At 38.6% G+C, this 19,038-nt stretch overlaps 1 protein-coding gene across 3 annotated transcripts in view; it reads right to left on the reverse strand.

Annotated features, from left to right (window-relative positions):
* The window catches only part of IPO8 (importin 8), a 73,303-nt gene that overhangs the window by 14,224 nt on the left and 40,041 nt on the right, over positions 1–19,038 (reverse strand). For all 3 annotated transcript variants that reach the window (XM_025209053.1, XM_025209051.1, XM_025209052.1), the window contains 10 exons: positions 16,524–16,640; positions 13,474–13,563; positions 12,309–12,474; positions 11,676–11,836; positions 10,361–10,486; positions 8,448–8,514; positions 7,671–7,796; positions 7,092–7,189; positions 6,056–6,151; positions 4,377–4,597 (listed from right to left, as the gene is read on the reverse strand). In XM_025209053.1, coding sequence (XP_025064838.1) covers positions 4,377–4,597; positions 6,056–6,151; positions 7,092–7,189; positions 7,671–7,796; positions 8,448–8,514; positions 10,361–10,486; positions 11,676–11,836; positions 12,309–12,474; positions 13,474–13,563; positions 16,524–16,640 — 1,268 coding nt within the window. The remainder of the gene's footprint in view (positions 1–4,376; positions 4,598–6,055; positions 6,152–7,091; positions 7,190–7,670; positions 7,797–8,447; positions 8,515–10,360; positions 10,487–11,675; positions 11,837–12,308; positions 12,475–13,473; positions 13,564–16,523; positions 16,641–19,038) is intronic.

Below are 19,038 nucleotides of genomic sequence, written 5' to 3' on the forward strand. Positions count from 1 at the left end.
TGATCGATGGGAAGCTGGGTGACAGCGACCACAAGGTGATCACCTTCACCATCCGTCGAAAAGCTGGCAAGTCGGTCAGCAACGCGCAAGTCCTTGACTTCAGGAAAGCCGACTTTGACAAGCTCAGGAGGCTTGTCAGTGAGGCCCTAAGGGACCGTGACCACAGGGAGAGGGGAGTTCAAGAGGAGTGGTTGTTCGTCAAGGGAGCGATCCTCAGTGCACAAACTAAGTCTATTCCATCTCGGAGGAAAGGCAGCAAGAGGGCACAGCAGCCCCCCTGGCTCTCCAGGGACCTAGCAGATCTCCTGAGGCTAAAAAGAAAGGCCTACAAAGGGTGGAGGATGGAAGTCACCTCCAAGGAGGATTATTCTGCACTGGTCCGGTCCTGTAGGGAGCAGACCAGGAAAGCCAAGGCTGCAACTGAACTCCAGCTAGCTTTGAGCATCAAGGACAATAAGAAGTCCTTTTTCAGATATGTGGGGAGCCGGAGGAAAAGCAGGGGCAACATTGGACCCCTGCTGACCCAGATGGGGTCACTACGGCTTCTTTCTGGACTGGGCAGGCAGCCACAAATAAGCCAGGCTATGCAGATAAGCTGGGAGGAGGCCATAGGCTCACAACACCAATGAACTGCTGCTACCTTTGGGGTGTTGTGAGATGCTTATCCAGTGCCCTTGGCAGATGAGGTGAAAAGATAAAGACAAGTTATCTCATAAAAATTACTATGAGCTCTTCATTATCCATTACTATAGAAAGGAGCACAGGTTTTAGGTCTTAACTTAAAGTACCATATCTGTACGTACATATATTATTATTTTGTTTAGTATATTCCATATGATTGAAAATGGAATGAAGGAAAGGTGCTTAGATAGCTCTTTAAATGCAAAGAGAACAGATTTCAAATTAATTAATGCAGTATAACATTAATCAAGTCTTCTTGAGAAGGTTTAATTTAACAAGAAAGTCTAATAGATTTTTGTTGTAGTTTTTAAATTAAGGCAATTTATATCAGATGTCTTTAACAGACAAGAATATTGCACACAATAAAATTAGCTCTTGAATCATCTTTTACTCTAGAGATTTGTTTTTAAACCACAGTGCATGAATATTAAAATCTGTCAGGGAATATCCAGGAATCGTGTGTAACAGTTAAAATCCTGATCGTTATTAGAATTATAATGATCAGGTGAAGATAAAGCTTTTTTTTTAATATAAAGGTTTATATTTAAAACAAGTGTCCTGATTTTCGAAAAATGTTGAGCATTGCCAGCACATCCCATTGATGGCAATGGGAACTAATAGGAGTCTTCTCTTGAAATGTGGGACTCTTAAGTACTTAAACATGGTTTTAGGAGCTTTTTTTTAATGGCCCCGTAATTGTTCCTTAAATGTCGATCCTCATCAAATAACTGCCCATAGAAACTGTGCATAGTTTTGGATAATCCATTATATCCTCACTAAATTAGCTGAGAATTGAATTCAGCATTACAGTTCTCAGGTCCTGGCATGCGCAGCTGTAAACTTTAAATTACAGCAAATCCCGGGACGTCATTCTCCCCCTGTACTCGGCCTTAGTGAGGCCGCAGCTGGAGTACTGTGTCCAGTTTTGGGCTCCACAATTCAAAAAGGATGTGGAGAAGCTTGAGAGAGTCCAGAGAAGAGCCACGCGCATGATCAGAGGTCAGGGAAGCAGACCCTACGATGACACGCTGAGAGCCCTGGGGTTCTTTAGCCTGGAAAAGTGCAGGCTCAGGGGTGATCTGATGGCCACCTACAAGTTTATCAGGGGTGACCACCAGCATCTGGGGGAACGTTTGTTCACCAGAGCGCCCCAAGGGATGATGAGGTCGAATGGTCACAAACTACTTCAAGATCGTTTCAGGCTGGACATAAGGAAGAACTTCTTTACTGTCCGAGCCCCCAAGGTCTGGAACAGCCTGCCACTGGAGGTGGTTCAAGCGCCTTCATTGAACACCTTCAAGATGAAACTGGATGCTTATCTTGCTGGGATCCTATGACCCCAGCTGACTTCCTGCCCTTTGGGCGGGGGGCTGGACTCGATGATCTTCCGAGGTCCCTTCCAGCTCTGACGTCTATGAAGTCTATGAAATCAGTAGAGAAACCCAGTAAAGGACTCCACAAAAGCAAAAAAATGCGGCAGAAGATGTGAGCCATGTGGACAAGGTACCTCAAGCAACCACGATTAATATAAAGTGACTGACTGTTATTTCTTTTTCAGTGAATTATTCACATAGATACCATGTCTGGTCACAAGCAAGCAGTTATTTCCTGGCTTGAAGATGGGTAAAAGAATCCTATTTAAACTAACACTACTGGACAACTCTACCAAAGTGGGTGTCCAAAGACAAGCATTTAGTGAACGTGTGGTCTGATCATCACATAGCAGTGCTGCAAATTTCAGAAACAGAGACCATGGACAGATTAAGTGCTCCAAGCTCCCCTCAAATTTGGAATGCTTCAAATTCAGTGCCACATAGACATGTGCCTGTGACGGAGCCCTGCTGCCTGTCCCCTCTGGAGAATCCCTGCGTGCCTCTTCTGGCCTCCATTCTCCAGACCTCATCAAGGACACCCAAGTGCATAGGAGAGCACCCACTGGCTATTCATCCCACTGTCCTGGAGGACCAAGCATCCCCCCTGATATGGTCCAAGGAGTGTACAGGCATCTCAAGAAGCACTTCAAAAGGCAGTGCTTTAAAGAGGTTTTTTAGGATTATCATTTTTGAAGCACTTTGGCCATTTTATAAGTGCTTCTTCAGCCAAGAACATTCATATATTCACTGTTTGTGATGCTAAAAGGGGTTTGAAACATTTGAAATCTTATGTTTGTCCAGGGCCAGAGATGATTTTTAAGGAAGCAACAAAAGCTTCCTGAACTCTGTGGATCTAACTTGAATAATGCTTGGCAGGACCTCATAGAGTTGGTCTTCTCAAAGTCCATCTAAATGGTTATCCTTTAGCCCTAACCCTTACCCTATCTGCAAGTATCACGAGTACAGGAAAATTCCTGAAAGGACTTGTCCTGGAAAGGTAATATGATAATTACATCATCAGCATCAAATCATAATTTATGTATCAGGACTGGGAAAGAATTCTAGGAGTTGAATAGGCTGATTCAAAAGAAATTCTGCTAAAGTCTTGGGTAGGAATTCAGGGAAAGGACTAAATTGATTTACCTCTGTATAATACCATGTAAGGTGAACCAATCAAAATAACCTGAATTCACCTCACCTCTAACTTAGAATTATGGCTACTAGAAGGCAGTCTTCATAGATAGGTTATATAGTATGGGTCACTAGGCACATATGAGACTATTAAGCCTATTGATGTTTTGCTGAGTTCTCAAACAGGCAGGGGCTCCTAAACTGGAGGAAGTAAGTATGAGAACCTTAAGAAATGTACAATTTTAGATTTCTGCAATTACTAGAGTAGGAAAATGTTACAGTCCTCATAAGGAGGGTGATACACACACTGGCTTCTTGGTAAAATATAATGTTCTAACTGACTGGAAGGAAGGATGTGAAGCATTTCAGTATGTAATGGAATTTAGACTCACGACTTTTCAGGCAACCAATGAGCACAGAGCAATGCCCCAGTGCATACAAGATGCTGATGTCACAAACCTATGAAGGCAGTTGATGGTAGAGGAAACAGCTTGCAGGATTTTGGGGGGTGGGACTGAATAGGTGCTAGTGTAGGAAAAAAACAAACCTACATGGAGCAGTTTTAAAATAGAGCTTTTAAAAATTTAGAAATGAAAAAAAAATATATAATCACTTTTTATATTAGGGAGAAAACCAACCATTTCTCTGACATACTGTTGGACAGCTCTATATTTCTGTAATTATTCTCAGTACATTATGGGATCTCTTAGAGAAAAATGGTCTATAATATACAGGAACTTGGGGAAGAATCACATCCTTAAGGGTATGGAAAAATTATTAAATTGAAGTGAGTGAACAGGAATCAGGGACTTATCATAGAGCAGATGATGTATGGTAATTTTGTGCGTCTGTACTTACCCCATCTGTGAAAGTTAAACCAAAGCAAACTTACATGGAATAGTCCCCTGGCCCTGTGTGTTCGTTTTAATAATGGTTTATCCATAACATAAGCATCTAATGCCACTAAACAGTTACTATTCCAGAAAGCTAGCACACAACTCAACAGAAAAGAAAAAGCTAAATACATGTATGTCACTTTAAACTGCCCTACAGCATTCCTATTATTTAAACTAAGTTTGGGAATTTAATCTCTTGGATCAACATAACTCGGGACTCAAAATAACCTTGCAAGTCAGCCTCCAAGAAATTGTAAGAAAGAACTTTTTAAGAAAAAAACCCCTAGATACTTGCCCAAGAAAACAATCAGTGTCGTTCATCCATTGGTTTATAAACTGCGCAGTGATAGGCTCAGGGTTGTGCGGAAATCTGATGTTCTCTAATGTGTGCAGAAGTAGGTCAGGATTGTAATAAAGAGCAGCTATGGCAACCTGGAGACACATGGTACGAAGCTCACTTGTCTTAACTCCTCGGGTTAGCCGCTCTAGTACAGCTTCTACAAAGAGTGGGATGCACTGGGAACATAATTAGGAGAGGAAAACAAACAAAACATTAAAAATGCTACCAGGTTGTACAACAAATTAAATGCATTTATTAGTCTCAGAACTGCTGAAAAGAAGAGGCACTAAAATTCTGGTACTGTGCAACTCATGACAGTGTGATATATACATTCCTTGCTATAAACACATCTTATATGCCTCTGTTTTTACACTAATACAACTTCCCCAAAACAACTAACATCTGGGACAGTGTAAAAGGACTACTAGCACAAAAAGTGAATATTGTGGGCAGTTTGGTAGAATTTCTTTTAGTGTATATAGAAGCTTTCAGAAAGGATTCAAACAGTTACTTGTTTTTTAACCAAGTCAAAAATGTATGTGTACTATACTGTGCACATACATAATCCTCAGTAAGAAATATTAACCTTATTCAAATAAATACAAGAGTGTGCGTGTTTGCATGTCTGAATAATGAAACAAACAGGCAATATTTCAAAGTGTAAGCTTGTACTGCATCTTAAATTCGGAATAGAGATGAATAAGGTTTTTTTTTACAAGCATTTCAATTGACACAAACGCAGAGTTCTTGCACATATAACTTTGCTGTCACACATTTAATATAATGCAAAGTCATATACCTGGCTTCTAACCCTTTCAGACTTCTCTTTAAAAAAGTTCTCAAGGATGTATTTTCCCCTCAGTTTCTCCATATTTATACAATGCCACTCCATCACTTTCAATAAAAATAACTCCACAATTATCCTTTGAAGTCAAGAGACTTTCACACAGGCACAAACAGGTAAATCTGTTAGTGCCTTGTAGGGCTCAAGTTTTATATAGGAGTAGAGAATAGAATTTAGCCTTTATTGTGAAAAAACCCACTATTCCAAATAGCACCTAAAAAGTTCTTCACAAAGTTAGAAAATTTGTTGTGATGGTTCCCACAGCTTCCATAATCCCATCATACTGCAAATATATGGGTATACATTTCACAATGTACACAGCTATCAAACATATACTACTAATATTCAAAAAAAATTGAGTTCATACTGCTGTGAGAAACAACTCCAAAGATCTGATTTGTATGATTCAATTCTCAATTACATCAAAATATTGCCACCATCTGTTCAGCACTGAATGAGAAATTCTACCAGGAGAAAACAGAAAATGACAACTCTACCCAAGGCACTAGCCCTTCATTGTTTAACATTAATCCCGTTTTCTTGCTTTTTCACCATGCCTTTATCACCTACTCAAAAACTAATTCAAAAACTCTTCCAAGCTGATTTACATTTTTGCACTAGCCTTTGTGCAGGAGTACAATTCCATTTAGAAGATTTGCTTTCCTACATTTGTTCTTTATTCCTACATTTTATTTCCAGCAAGCTCTTTTGTTTCTGACTGCCTTTTACCAAAACATGTACACAATATCACATATTTATAAGAGAAGAGAAGCTGTTTGCAGTACTTTACCTGGTCAATACCCCTCCCTTTGCACTGCAGGACAATTACTTCTAAAAGTTTAGCTGCATGACATTCTGCATCTTCTCCTGCATCTCCAGTTAATACCTAACAAGAAGGATGACAATTCAGTCCACTTATAGCAAGTACAATCTGTCATGGAACTACAGATGCAGATATACATATATATCAAAACACATACAATATTTTGAGGGGGGAAAGGTAACAAACCACGCTTAAGCGGCACAAATGGTGCTGGGTGACTGAAAATGTGACTTTTTTTTTTTATGGAAAAACCTACATAATGGGCACATCTACACGTGCATTAATGTGCCCTACATACTGTACATTAAGTTTTGTACTTCCTGAATAAAGCACTAACTAAATGCACAGTACCTAAAGCTACTGTGCGGCAGCGCTGGCACATGGTTATTTAGTGAAGCTTACTGTGCATTACCCTAATAACACTGCTCAGTAGGCTATTAGCAGTTTTTACCGTGACACGCTACTGTACAGTGTTATTAGGCCAATGTACAGTAAGCATATCATGTAGACGCGCCCAAGTCTTATCAATTTTCCATTACAGTTGTCTTGGTGTTTTTCCCATTTTGAGATAAATGTTATTTTGGAAGCTAACATCTTTGAAATTCTTTGATATTTGATGTTTTCCACATTGCATTTTTTTGGCCATTTAATTCTGGTGACAGATTAACAGCCTTAAAATGTAAAATTCTATTTAAAAAAAACAAAAAACAAAACAGGTTCAATTTATGCAACAGAATGGCAAGTTTCTTCAACAATCATTAATCCATGTTTCAAGGCTGAAAGAGTAAATCTAATTTTCTCAACAATTTAATCCTTACCCCACTCTGAGCGCCACTTATGATTGTGGAAGTGGTTTGCTGTGATCCTCCAACAGAAACTAAGATGAGACTAAATTTAATTTAGACAGAACAGGCACCAATTAACAAGCTTGTCACTGTTCTGTTTTGAACATCTGATTTTAAATATCAGTGATGAGCACCACAATAACAAATACAAGTCTTACCTTTTTACACATAGTGTAAATGATTTCTAAATGTTTTGGATTAGACAGTAAAGTATCAGTGTCAATGGTCACATAATTGTGTAAGAGAGGCATCATATCTAAAAAAAAGAAATAAAAAATGATGTAAAATACCATCCCCAGAGCCCTAACCATTCAGATCCTAACCCTGCAATGGGATCTGTTCCTGCAGACTCTTGAGAAGAGCTGGAACCCCATCAACTCTGCATAAGTCTGTGTATACTGCCACAATGGCAGCCTTATAACATAGAGACAAAAAAAATTAAAATGGTCATAATTACATTTTAACTGATACACTGATAGTTTTGTGAGAAACTCTGGATGTTTATATTTCCTTTGAATTGTAGACACACTACAATAACATAGTAAGACTGGCATATTTGGCCATGTTTCCCCAAGCTAAGAATACTCGTGTTAGCTTACGTTAAGGTTTATAGCATGGCACAAGCACATGTTCACTTTAGATTCATTCAGACTAAACAAAAATGATTCCAGAAGGCAGTGGTTGGGGCCTGCACTCCCAAATTGTTAAAATACATTACATTTCATAAACAGTCATACCTGCAAAGTACTCAAAACAATCCTGCTGGAAAACTTCATATAACACACCTAAAAGCTGCCACATCTGGAGGGAAATCATCTGGCATGTCAAGCTGTATGCCAGAGAGAGAATTTCTTCATAAAATTCTGAAGAGGAGAAACAATACCTTCTCAGACATATGAGTCATACAGCTTCAGAAAGGTAAAGTGATATGCAGAAAGAATGAACAAAGACATTCCAAAGGAGAGGCCTAATATTGCAAAGAACTGGTTTCTCACTACTTATATACACTGGGAGAAAAACTATATTGTCAGTTTACTAAAGAAATTGCTTCCAAACCATTATATTTCAAGCTAAAATGGAAGTTATGTTGCTTTCATTCTATCAACTTTTGTTTTTATTTAAAGGCTTTGTCATAAAACTTTGAAGCTTTTCAATATAAGGGGCTGGTAGGAAAGTAGTTATAACCATAGGTCATGGCCCTTTAAAATTTTCAATCAAGTTAAAATTATACACAGAAATAAATTCCATGTTCTTCCATTTGACCTCAACTGCTCAATAAACTAGCTAGCTAACAATTTACTGTAGTAATTCAGGAACATGAAAGAAGGAGAGGAAGAGAGATAAATCAGAACTGAAAATTCCCAAGAGAAGTAGCTCAATCAAAGTAGGGCTGAGAGCACTGGACAAGAAAACACTACACTTCTTGCTATATTAGATTTAAGAATATTTCATTGATAGTTTTCCTGTCAAATAAACAAACTGGATACATGTTCAAAGCCAGTTTCTGAAGATACCTATTACGTGTTTCTGCAAAACGAGGCCAATGATCTGTAAGCATATGCTCTCCAGCTGTTGAGTTATCTGAAATAAAAATATAAGACAATTGTTTTAAAAATCCAGAATCAAAATAACCTGATCTATCCACTTGAATTATTCATGTTAAGTGAGAAGTTTCTTAAAGAAAATTTTCCATCTCACTTTGAATGCTGGTTTAAATATTATAAGAGAGTTACAGAGACAACATCAGATTGTGATTAATTATCCAATTCTTTGAAAAATCAGATTCTCTAAATCGTCCTTACTTTTTTATTTTTAAGACTGTGTTATTATTTTAATATTTCCAAACAAGTGGTTGCTGCCAATATACCAGCTAAGACTCCAGCACATGGAAGAAGCATGCCTGCTCTCAGACACTGGGCTGTTGAGGAAGGATGATGTTTTTGCTGCACCATGTTCCTGCCTCTGGCCAACACCCTGTGCAACAGAGTATTTTCAGATATAAGAGAATACTAAATAATGATGTTGCAAGTAGCAAAGATGTTGCTGTGAGGTTTGACTGCGAGTAGGTAATGTATTGGGCATTCCTTGTTACTGCACAGGAATATTGTCTTTAGGGGTGGAAACTGTCACAAGAGACAAATGTATTTAAGTCTAAATAAAACCAGCAAACTTGAACATTTTATTTCATTAACAGTGTCATTCAACAAAGGATCAATCCTTCATGGTGCTAAACTCCCAGTCCCAAACAATTCTTACAAGCTAATATGTTCATGAGTAAAAGAGAATGTATATTTGGTGAGAAACAAATTTAGGCAAGTTTTGTAGAAAAGTACAATGAGAGCTAAGGTAGTAAGTGTGATATTTTTAGTTGTGCCTTACACAACAGAAAAACGAGTTGCTACATTTTCGCAAAATACATTTAAAACAAATGTCTACTAGAGTAAATTCTGAAGCATAAAAATATAGTGTTACAGGTTATCACAGTTCATGCTTACCTGTTTTAGTTATCAATTTCGGGGGGGTGGAGGGGGTTGGGTTTCAAAAAATGAAAAGATCTTTTGTAAAATGTTAAACATAGTCTGGATTCTAGAGCAATTGTAGCATACAAGCAAGGCATTTTTAGATTTTTTTTGTCAAGATATTTAAGTATTTGTATTTAACTGTTTAAAAAAGAATACCCCTCATAAAAAGATACGTACTTCATACTTGTGATGAAAACATCCTACTGTAACCAAGGAAGCAGAACAAATTAGGACAATGCACCTTTATCTATAGTGCCAGTTGAGCTAAGAATCACCGACTGTTCAATACCAGATAAGTTACTGACCTCTTTCTTACTTTGATCAACCTGTTATAAAATCAGAAACAAGCAGAGCCTTGCTAAAAGCCAGATGGCAACACTCAGCTGTGCTGTACTGAGTAATGAAATTAGGGGGGAGAGTTCCTCCTGCAGATGGCTCATGAATATGCAAAGTTTAAACATGTCCTGTTTAATATAACAGAGCAATCGATTCCTATCAATTCCATCCAAAAAAACTGTTGCGTTAAGCAGGAAAGTCTGATTTATCATTGCCAACAATTAACCTTACTGCAGTTAATGTGAATTATGACTTATTAGCAGAGAAGAATTCAGCTTTATAAAGGATTTTATAGGAGTCTGCAACAATATTCTAGAATTATATTTGCTGTAATGAAGGCTAAAGTACTATTGCCTGAGAAATATCAATTTTCTCTTACAGATGAGCATGGCACAAATGAGAAATTATATTTTACACAGAGCTTTAAATTCAAGTTTATTAAGAACGGATCACTTGATTGTAATTAATACATGCTATTTCAGGTGTAACAATTTCATATATAAAAGAGCATGCTGTGATGATTCAAAGGTGGGGAAAAAAGATTTCATACGTAACTGGGAAAGTCTCACCTCTTTGTGATCTTCCACAACTGTTAGGATAGTGTCAATTGTGTGTAAAATTCCCATGGCCATAACTGTTTTGTCCTCCACCTCCTCATATTCTTCACTTTGAAGAACTTTACCAAATATCTCAGCCTAAAAAAATGAGTAGAAAATAAGCACTGCCAGATCTTCTAGAGGCATCTAATATTTCCAACTTTCCATATAAAAACAAGCAGCAGTACCCTTTGACAACTTATGAAAAGGCTGCAGTGCCTTCAGGTTATTAAAGTATCTGTAGTAAAGCTATCGTCTCTATCAATATTAAAAAGTATGCTAGATAGTTTTGCAAGGGAAGTTTAGAAAACTGAAATACTTTCCCCTATGTTATTGCTAACTGTGGTAAGCAGTAGGAAATGTTAAATAATCAGAGCTATTACCCTGGATTATTAAAAATAGCAGTGATCAAAACTGCCAGACTCCTGTTATATTATGTACTGAAGTGCTTTAAGTTTATAATGTTTTAAAGAGAAATCATGTAGTTTAACCCTCCCCCACCAATTTATGTTTTGTTACATTTTACAAAATAGATTATTGGCTGATATTTTTTTAGGAAAGTGTTTGTTTTTTTAAATAGATTTAAATTAGATTTTTTAAAACTATCTTTGAAACCCGTGTGTATTTGGAGCTAAGCATTTACTTGCCCTATATTCAGCCCATGTGCATGAACAGACAGCAAGCAAATCAAACTAGAACAAAACTAAGGGCACCTATATACATGCTCTGGAGTAGAGGGGGCGAGGTGGCATTTTAACTCTTGGGAGCTGCTCTAATTAAAACGCCCATAGCATCTCATGTATTCAAAATGGCAGGACACTGAATACACAGGGTCATTTTAACTAAAGCTCACTTGACAAGCTTTAGTTAAAGCACCCCCACTGCCATTATGAAACACAGGGATGCTGAATACTTGAGACACTGCAGCACACTGGAGTGTTCTCATTAGAACACCCCAACAGAATCGATTAATGTCCGAGTCTTCTGATCAGAACTCAGTGGAGCATGTGTAGAAGTGCCCTAAAAGACCAACTAGATGACAAGCCTATTATTCAGCATCTGAGTTGAAATACAAAGTAGACAGAAAAAACTGTGATAATTAAATTAGATTTTAAAGAATCTTCACTAATCTACGGCATTACACATGACAGAGGTGGGATTTTTCCATTATTTTAAATCTGACAGCATCCCCTTAAACAAATTTAATTTCAGAAAAAAATGCAGATCTCTTTAATACAGTAGGCCTATGCAGCTTTGATTGCAATATTGTTTTATATTTGTCTCTTACCAGGTGTTGTGTCATGTCAATAGCGATGGTAGCAACCTCCTGACTGTACTCACAGATCATCTTCTGGATAACGTTAGTAAGGTCATCATTTTCTGTCTCTCTAACTATGTGCAACAGCTCCTGCATAACAGGTCTGACATATGGCTTTACATACTCCTTGGCTAAAACGATAAGCAAAATTAGGAAAAAACAACAATCCATTGAAACAAATACACAGTCTATCCCCAAATCATCTAGAATCCTACTGATCTATTAAGCAGAAACATTTAAAATAATTTCTTTCAAGTAAAAGACTACTTGACAAAGCTGAACTAATGGCAATTATTAGATTCAAAGTAATTAAATAATTTGTCTGCTTTTATAGCTCACATTTATAATTCTGTTCACAAAAATTCTCTACTTCCATGGGAGAAACATACCCCTACACCAAATGAAGGATTCTTTCCCAAACATACCTGATGTTTCAATTTAAACTTAAAAAATAAATATCACTTAGTTTGATAAATGAAATGTGTCGAATTCAATTTTCTTGACGCAAAAAGTATTTAGAAATACCTAAAGCAAACTGTAGCAGCATATTGTCTATGCAGGAAAAATAATCAGTGTATACATGAATGAACAATTGTAACATACCTTGCTCCTGGTTACTTATTAAAGTCTGAAGAGCTATGGCTGCTTCTACTTTGACTGGCATTTCCTTATCATCAATTAGGCTCTTTTTTGCCAGCTCTACTGCATTTCTCAGGTTTAGTTCATTGTGGAATTTCAAAGTACTGAATGATCGAAGAACCCAACAGGACTATAGGTAAAAAAAAAAAAAAATGAGTCAGAGCTATTGCAGTTCTGGCAACTGAAACATCACAGACAGAGCTCTTAATTGGTTTGCTCTTGTCGCTCAATCATTTTTATGTTTGCAGAGTATACATATAATAACATAACTGGTAGGTTTCACACTAAAGTGTTCCTTCTCCTCCCCCCCTCTTGTTCATATAAAAAATAACTAAACTTTTATCAGTGTGGAGAAAACTTTCAGTTCTTTTTAGGTGATGGAATGTACACTTAAAAAGAAAATTAATAAAAATTATAGATTAATACAGGTACTAAAAGGATCAGTTTAGAGTGATTCTCAACCAGGGAGCTAGGACACCTGGGTTTGACAGCAGATCCTCTGAAGGGTGCAACAAGACGTGGAGAAACATACAAGGCGGCATGAGGAAATATGCAAATAAGTGCAGGCATGGGCTTGTTCCTGCCTGGAGGATCGCCTTTCCCCACTGTCTGGTCCCTCTGCAAGAAGGTAAGCACTGTAAAATATTTTTGAAATTAGGTGCCACAATTCAAGTCTAGTAAAAAGTGCCTGGAGTCCAAAAGGTTTGAGAACCACTGGGTTAGCAATTAAATCAAGTCTATTCTTAAAGTGGAATTAACTGCTTCTGAAACTTGTTTGTTTGTTTTTTTTAATTCTGTCCAGTAGCTCAGACTAGAGATCTGCTGCTGAATAATAGTTACATGGTAAACTGAAGAGTTAGTTCATTCTGTGACTATGTTCAAGTTTTCTAGTTTGAGCTAAATGGTCAACGAAAATAGGATACTATGGAATTACAAGTAGTAATTTCTACCTGCAAATCATTTTAAATCAAAATGGTAAAAAGCTACTGCTGCTAGTGCTTAGAAGTAAATTTTTGCGAAGGGGGCAATAACAATGACTACATTTCAATCTTAATTACTCAGAGCGAAATGAACCTGTAAAGGAAAGAATCAAGACAAATACTGTCGTCTATAAAAGCAGTGAACTTACTCTAGCTCTAAGGTACCCCAGGTTAGACATGAACAATGGAAATACATGGTTCTGTAGCATCAGTTCCATTTGATCCTTGAACACACTCTTCTGTTGGAGTAAACAAAAAAATTAAGTTCCAATAGCCTTAAATTTTGATATATTTATTACTCAGCAATTCATTTAGTCATCTTAAGAACTATAATGCAAATTAATACCATAAATTTGAAACAGAATAACAATTTCCCTGCCTTCATATCAACTAGTTTATCCCATTAATACATGTAGGATAATTTCTAGAAGACAAATGATCTCACACATTGAGTTCATAGCATCTGATGCAGTAAATTGTCACCAATGAAAGCTTGTGCCTCTTTGAGCAAGTCAGTCTCTAAGATGCCTTTGTTCCCTGCCTTCTGCCTGACTTCAGAATAACAAGGCTGACTACTTCTCTCTCTGCATTTGAATTCTAAAAGCACTATCATGAGCAACAGGCCCACCCTGGTAAGGAAAATAGCTCATACCACTAGTTGCTAAATCCATGTTATTCCCTCTCTTAAAAGAACCAAATTCAAGTTGATCTTTATTTCACTTAAAACAAAAAGAACAGTGTCAACAACGCAGCATGCCTGAAACACCTTACAAGCTACTACATGCATGAATAAAGGAGAATGTACACTTGGTAAGAAGCAAATTTGAGTTTCAAACTTCCTGCTGCTGTTATGAACCTTAAAACCAAATGATTTTCCCAGCTACAAAAATAACTTGTGCCTGTTTACATTTTCATGACTAAGCCCAGAACCCCTTCTCCCTCCAACAATCTCTCCAGTGTGGGGGAAGGAAAATCTACTAGAAGTTTCCTCCACATCATTCAGTCAAACCTGGCAGTTCCCAAGGTATTTAGTTGCTTTAGCAACTACTAAATGACTGCGCAGTACCAAATGCACAGTCAGAAGCATGTGTAGACACGGCCAGTGTGTATTAATTCAGCGTTTCCCAACCAGTGTGCCATCAGGCACATCCAGGTGTGCCATGGCATTTTCGGCTGGAGCCATACCGCCCCGCCTGCTGCTGCAGACACAGACAGACAGCGAGCATGGCTCCAGACAGACAGCGGGCATGGCTCCAGCCCAAAATGCTGTCCAGCTGGACGTGCACCACCTCTCCCTGTCAGTGTCCAGCTGGCTGTGCGCCATGCCCCCCCATTGGTGTCCAGATGGCCACACACTACCGTCCGTTTGTGTTGTCCCCGTGTCCCCCCACCCCCCAATGTCTGGTGTGCTACGGTGCTTTTTTATTTAGGTAAGTGTGCCATGGCAAAAAAGGTTTGGAAATGCTGTATTAATTTATGTGCAAACTCTCATGTTTGCCAACATACAAGTGAGGAGCTCTCAGCTTGGTTACGAAATTACCTTTACACGTCACAGGAATACTTAACCTGCCAAAGCCCCCAACTAAGACAATTTAGGGTAGGCAGAAAAAGTTTGCTCTGTTGGGAGAGTAAATTCCCCTTTGTAAAGTATCTTATAATCTCAGTGTCATGATTCAGTATGTCACATATCAGCAGTACAGTAAGATAAAAACCATTTTTTTCAGGACAGACACACACGGGTCTATATAAAAAGGTTTGAGATAAAAGCTGCTTAAATCAGGGATGATGCCACTAGAAATCTCTGCTTCTAGTTCCTTTTTTGTTGGTAAGCAACAATACTGTAGATCAGGGGTAGGCAAAATGCAGCCCACGGGCTGGATGCGGTCCACCAGGCCATTGTATCTGGCCCACGGGGCCCCTAAAAAAGTTAGAAAATTAATATTTATCTGCCCTGGGCTGCCTGTTATGCAGCCCTTGATGGCTTGTCAAAACTCAGTAAGTGACCCTCTGCCCAAAATAACTGCTCGCCCTTGCTGTAGATGTAATCCTGTCTCCAGCAAAGTTGATGGAAATTTTGCTGCTACAGAGCCTGAATTTCACACTACACTTCTAGAGTGGGACTTCAAGGATGTTGTTAAATTAGTAATGTCCCTTATACACAAAGTACAGTTTAAACATCCTACAGAGTCAGGTTACATAATTCATACTGAGCAAATAACAGACATTTTTAAACAAGGAATTTCCAGCACAGAATGATTCAAAAACTCACGATTCCAGTCTCTTATCTCATCCTAAGATAATTACCCTTCAGTGATATTACTTTTAAGATAAAGACAACATGCTCTGGATTTCAAATACAACAAAAAATTCTGAAGAAATACTCTTAAAATTTGTGAGGATCTTGTGATAGGAGAAAGGGTAGGAAAAGCATGAATTATTCCTTTATGCCCATTTTTTGATTGCAGAGTGAACAATATCTAATCCCTGTTGGTGACACTGAAGTTAGAATCACATGTTGTATGATAGAGGGTGGGCAGACTAGGCAACCTATTCCTGCAGCAGCTAGAAAATATTAATCATTGATTCCAGAACCCTACAAGATGACTGCTTTTTACTGTGGGAAGGCATCATACTATTAATCTGCCAAAGATTTCATTACTGCTGGAGTGCATTTCCTAAGATGGCCCCATTTCAGCAATGCATCAGAAAATAACTGAGAAACTATTCTGCAACAAAGATGGTGGTATTCTGGAGGCTAGTAGAGAAGAAAGAATGAATGTAAATAAAAAAAGAGAAAACAAATGGTAGACCAAAAATTTTAATTTATATAAAACAACTTGTGATTGTTATTTTATAGTGCAATTCTTTAGAGACGTTATTAACGTGATTAAGGATTAGCAAGAATTGTGAGGTAAAGTAGTATCTTTTATGACTAACTTGTACTGTTGGGAGAAAGAACCTGTTGGGCATCAAACACCCTTCATCAGGCCTGGCAAAGCAGAAGTTATGGTTCACATTAGAACAACTGCTTTAATTTGATCTAATTTTGCCAATTAATTCTGTCCCTGCACCATTGCATTTACAACAACACTGCTACTAAGAAGCAGCCATACTTTTAAAATGTGCATTTTAAAACAGAGAAGACAGTGGATAAATAGGATTACAATTGTATGCTTTTTACATAACCCCATCCATTTACCTTCAGTAAAATATCTGCTAGAGAACCTATCACATGCAATGCTCCGTCTTTCTTCCTTGGGTCAATGTTTGGCTCCGTTAAGATCTGATAACAAAATGCCATCATCTTTGGTAGTACCTACACACAATAACAGAGAAAACATATTATCTTCCTTTCCTTCCAGGTGCCAGGCATCGATGAGCTATTCACATCAAACACATTTAATAATGTATTTCTTTTTGGTCAAGAAGTGCAATAGCTTTAAGGTTTTGTACAGTAACAAAATTAGCTGGCCTATAACATATTATGGAAACATAAGTCTAGTCTCTCCCCAGTTAAAGTGGACAGGTCCATTATAACGGGGGGGTGGGGGGGGGGGTTCAGCACTGTCCTCCAAACTCAGCAAAATATAATGCAATTTCTTGATTATAAGAGTATTTTTTTAAACTTCTGAGGCAAATCAGACAAGAGATCAGAAACAAGCATGTTCAACCTATGCAACAGTTTTACTTAATGAATCTTTCTTAACTTCTTTTCTGACTTGTCTTATATAAACTGCAAAATAGTTTGGACTAGAAATACCAATCAATTTGTTGGTTCTGGAAAGGACTTGTGTCTTTGAGGAGATTTGAAAAAGTCTCTTGGCAGAACCATTTATTAAATGTAGTTTGTCATACATGTTATGCACTTTGCAATCTTTATGCCGTTCTGGAGGCTCTAATGCAAATTTGTCACAATGGGTACACCTACACGTGCACGTTACTGTGGAGTTGACTAATTAGCTCTGCAATACGGTGTCACTGTATACACATGTGCCAGTACTAGGGCTCAGTAAATTAACTCCACCACAAAATAGTACTGTCTGGGGCAGTACTATCTTATGGCGGAGTAATTAAGTGTGAGGAAATGCAAACATAGATGGTGACGGGTTGGCTGGGGCATGAGGGTGTAACGTGCAGGCTGCCTGCTGCATGGCTCCATGCTTTGGCACTCTCGTGCCCCAGCCAGCCCCTCTGATGCTACCACCCAGAGCCTGGGGCTTGCCCCACTAAGTCTGCCGCCAGCCCAGGGCTGCTCCACAACTTGCATATCAAATGGGCTTAATTTTTTCCAACTACAAGCCAAGCAAAATTAAGTGTCAGGGCCAGACTAGCTTCTTTCCTTCTCATGTATCAGTACAAATAACAAAAGCTCTGCAGGAAAGCTAGGTCCTCATTTATACCTATACAGCCCCTTTGCTTTTAACTGTTTAGAACTTAGTAAATATTTCTGTAGCTGATGCAGGAGAAGGAATCCAATCTGGCTCACTCTGTTTTCGCTGATCATGTTAATCATTGACATCAGAAGAGATTATTCTGAATACACAAACGGAGCATATCCAGATGATGCCATATTTATAGCCACAGTTTAAAACAAAATTGAACATCAAAGTTTTATGAAAAACTCAGATGAACTGTTCCACTTTACATATAAGGGTCAATCAACAGACAAATCACAAAGTTGCTTGCCTCTTTTTAACTTTCACAATTTCTAATATTTAATTTTTTTGGAGTTTCACCAAAACTGGCTTTTTAAGATAATGCCTATATTCTTTAAGAAAACCACATTATTGCCTTAAAGGCTTTTTTCCTATCTATTTGGCAGATATTTTATATTTGACTTAAGCCAGAAGACACTAACAGGTGAATGAGAAATGAAAAAATGCATCAGGGTAAAAGATACCCAGGTCTGAGATAATTCATTTCAATCTTTTTTACTTTTGTTTAAAGTTCTAAGCCTTAGTTATTCAAAGTTACCTTTTTTAAAATATAGAGCTTTAAGCAAAGAAAATTTCAAGTTTATTTTCAGTCAATTGCTTCAGAAAAATAATGAAGGCCATGATTTGCTCCAAACATAAATCAGCTGGAAGACTAGGGATTACTAGCCAAGATGAACAATACTTGTCTTGGCTAGTGCATCCAAAAATACTAGAGATGCACTGATACATCAGTCCGATACTGGATCAGCACCAATATAAAGAAAATTGTCTATATAGGTAATTGGCCTGATATATGGCCCGTACATGTGCACAGCTGCAGCGCAGCATGTAGGCAGTAAGGAGCACAGCTGGCAGTGTGGAGAGCTGCATGCAGCTGGTAAGACTGGTGTGGTGGAAGGGAAGGGGCGCAGAGGGAGCAGATCAAGGCCCCCATGGTGAGGAGGAAGTGGGGAAGGGGGCACAGCATGGAGTCATGGCTCATCTGGGGGATGTGGGAAGAGGGGAGGGTGGGCTGCCGCCGCTGCGTAGCACCGCTCATCCAGTGGCTCCCACCGCTGCTCCTGCCACTTGTCTGGGAGGACATGGGGTGGGGGGTGACCCCACATCTGTGCAGGGCAGATGGCAGCACTGGGAGTGGGGGCTACGACTACTTTTGGGGTGGCTGTAGTCCCCTCCCCCCCACAGCCCTCACTGCCACCTGCCTGGCACTGCCCTGGCTGCAGCTCACCCCACCTGTGCCCCACACTGATCTGGGGGGCACATGCCCCCCCCCCCCCC

This window comes from Alligator sinensis, unplaced genomic scaffold (assembly GCF_000455745.1).
Source record: "Alligator sinensis unplaced genomic scaffold, ASM45574v1 scaffold659_1, whole genome shotgun sequence".
Classification (NCBI taxonomy): domain Eukaryota; kingdom Metazoa; phylum Chordata; order Crocodylia; family Alligatoridae; genus Alligator; species Alligator sinensis.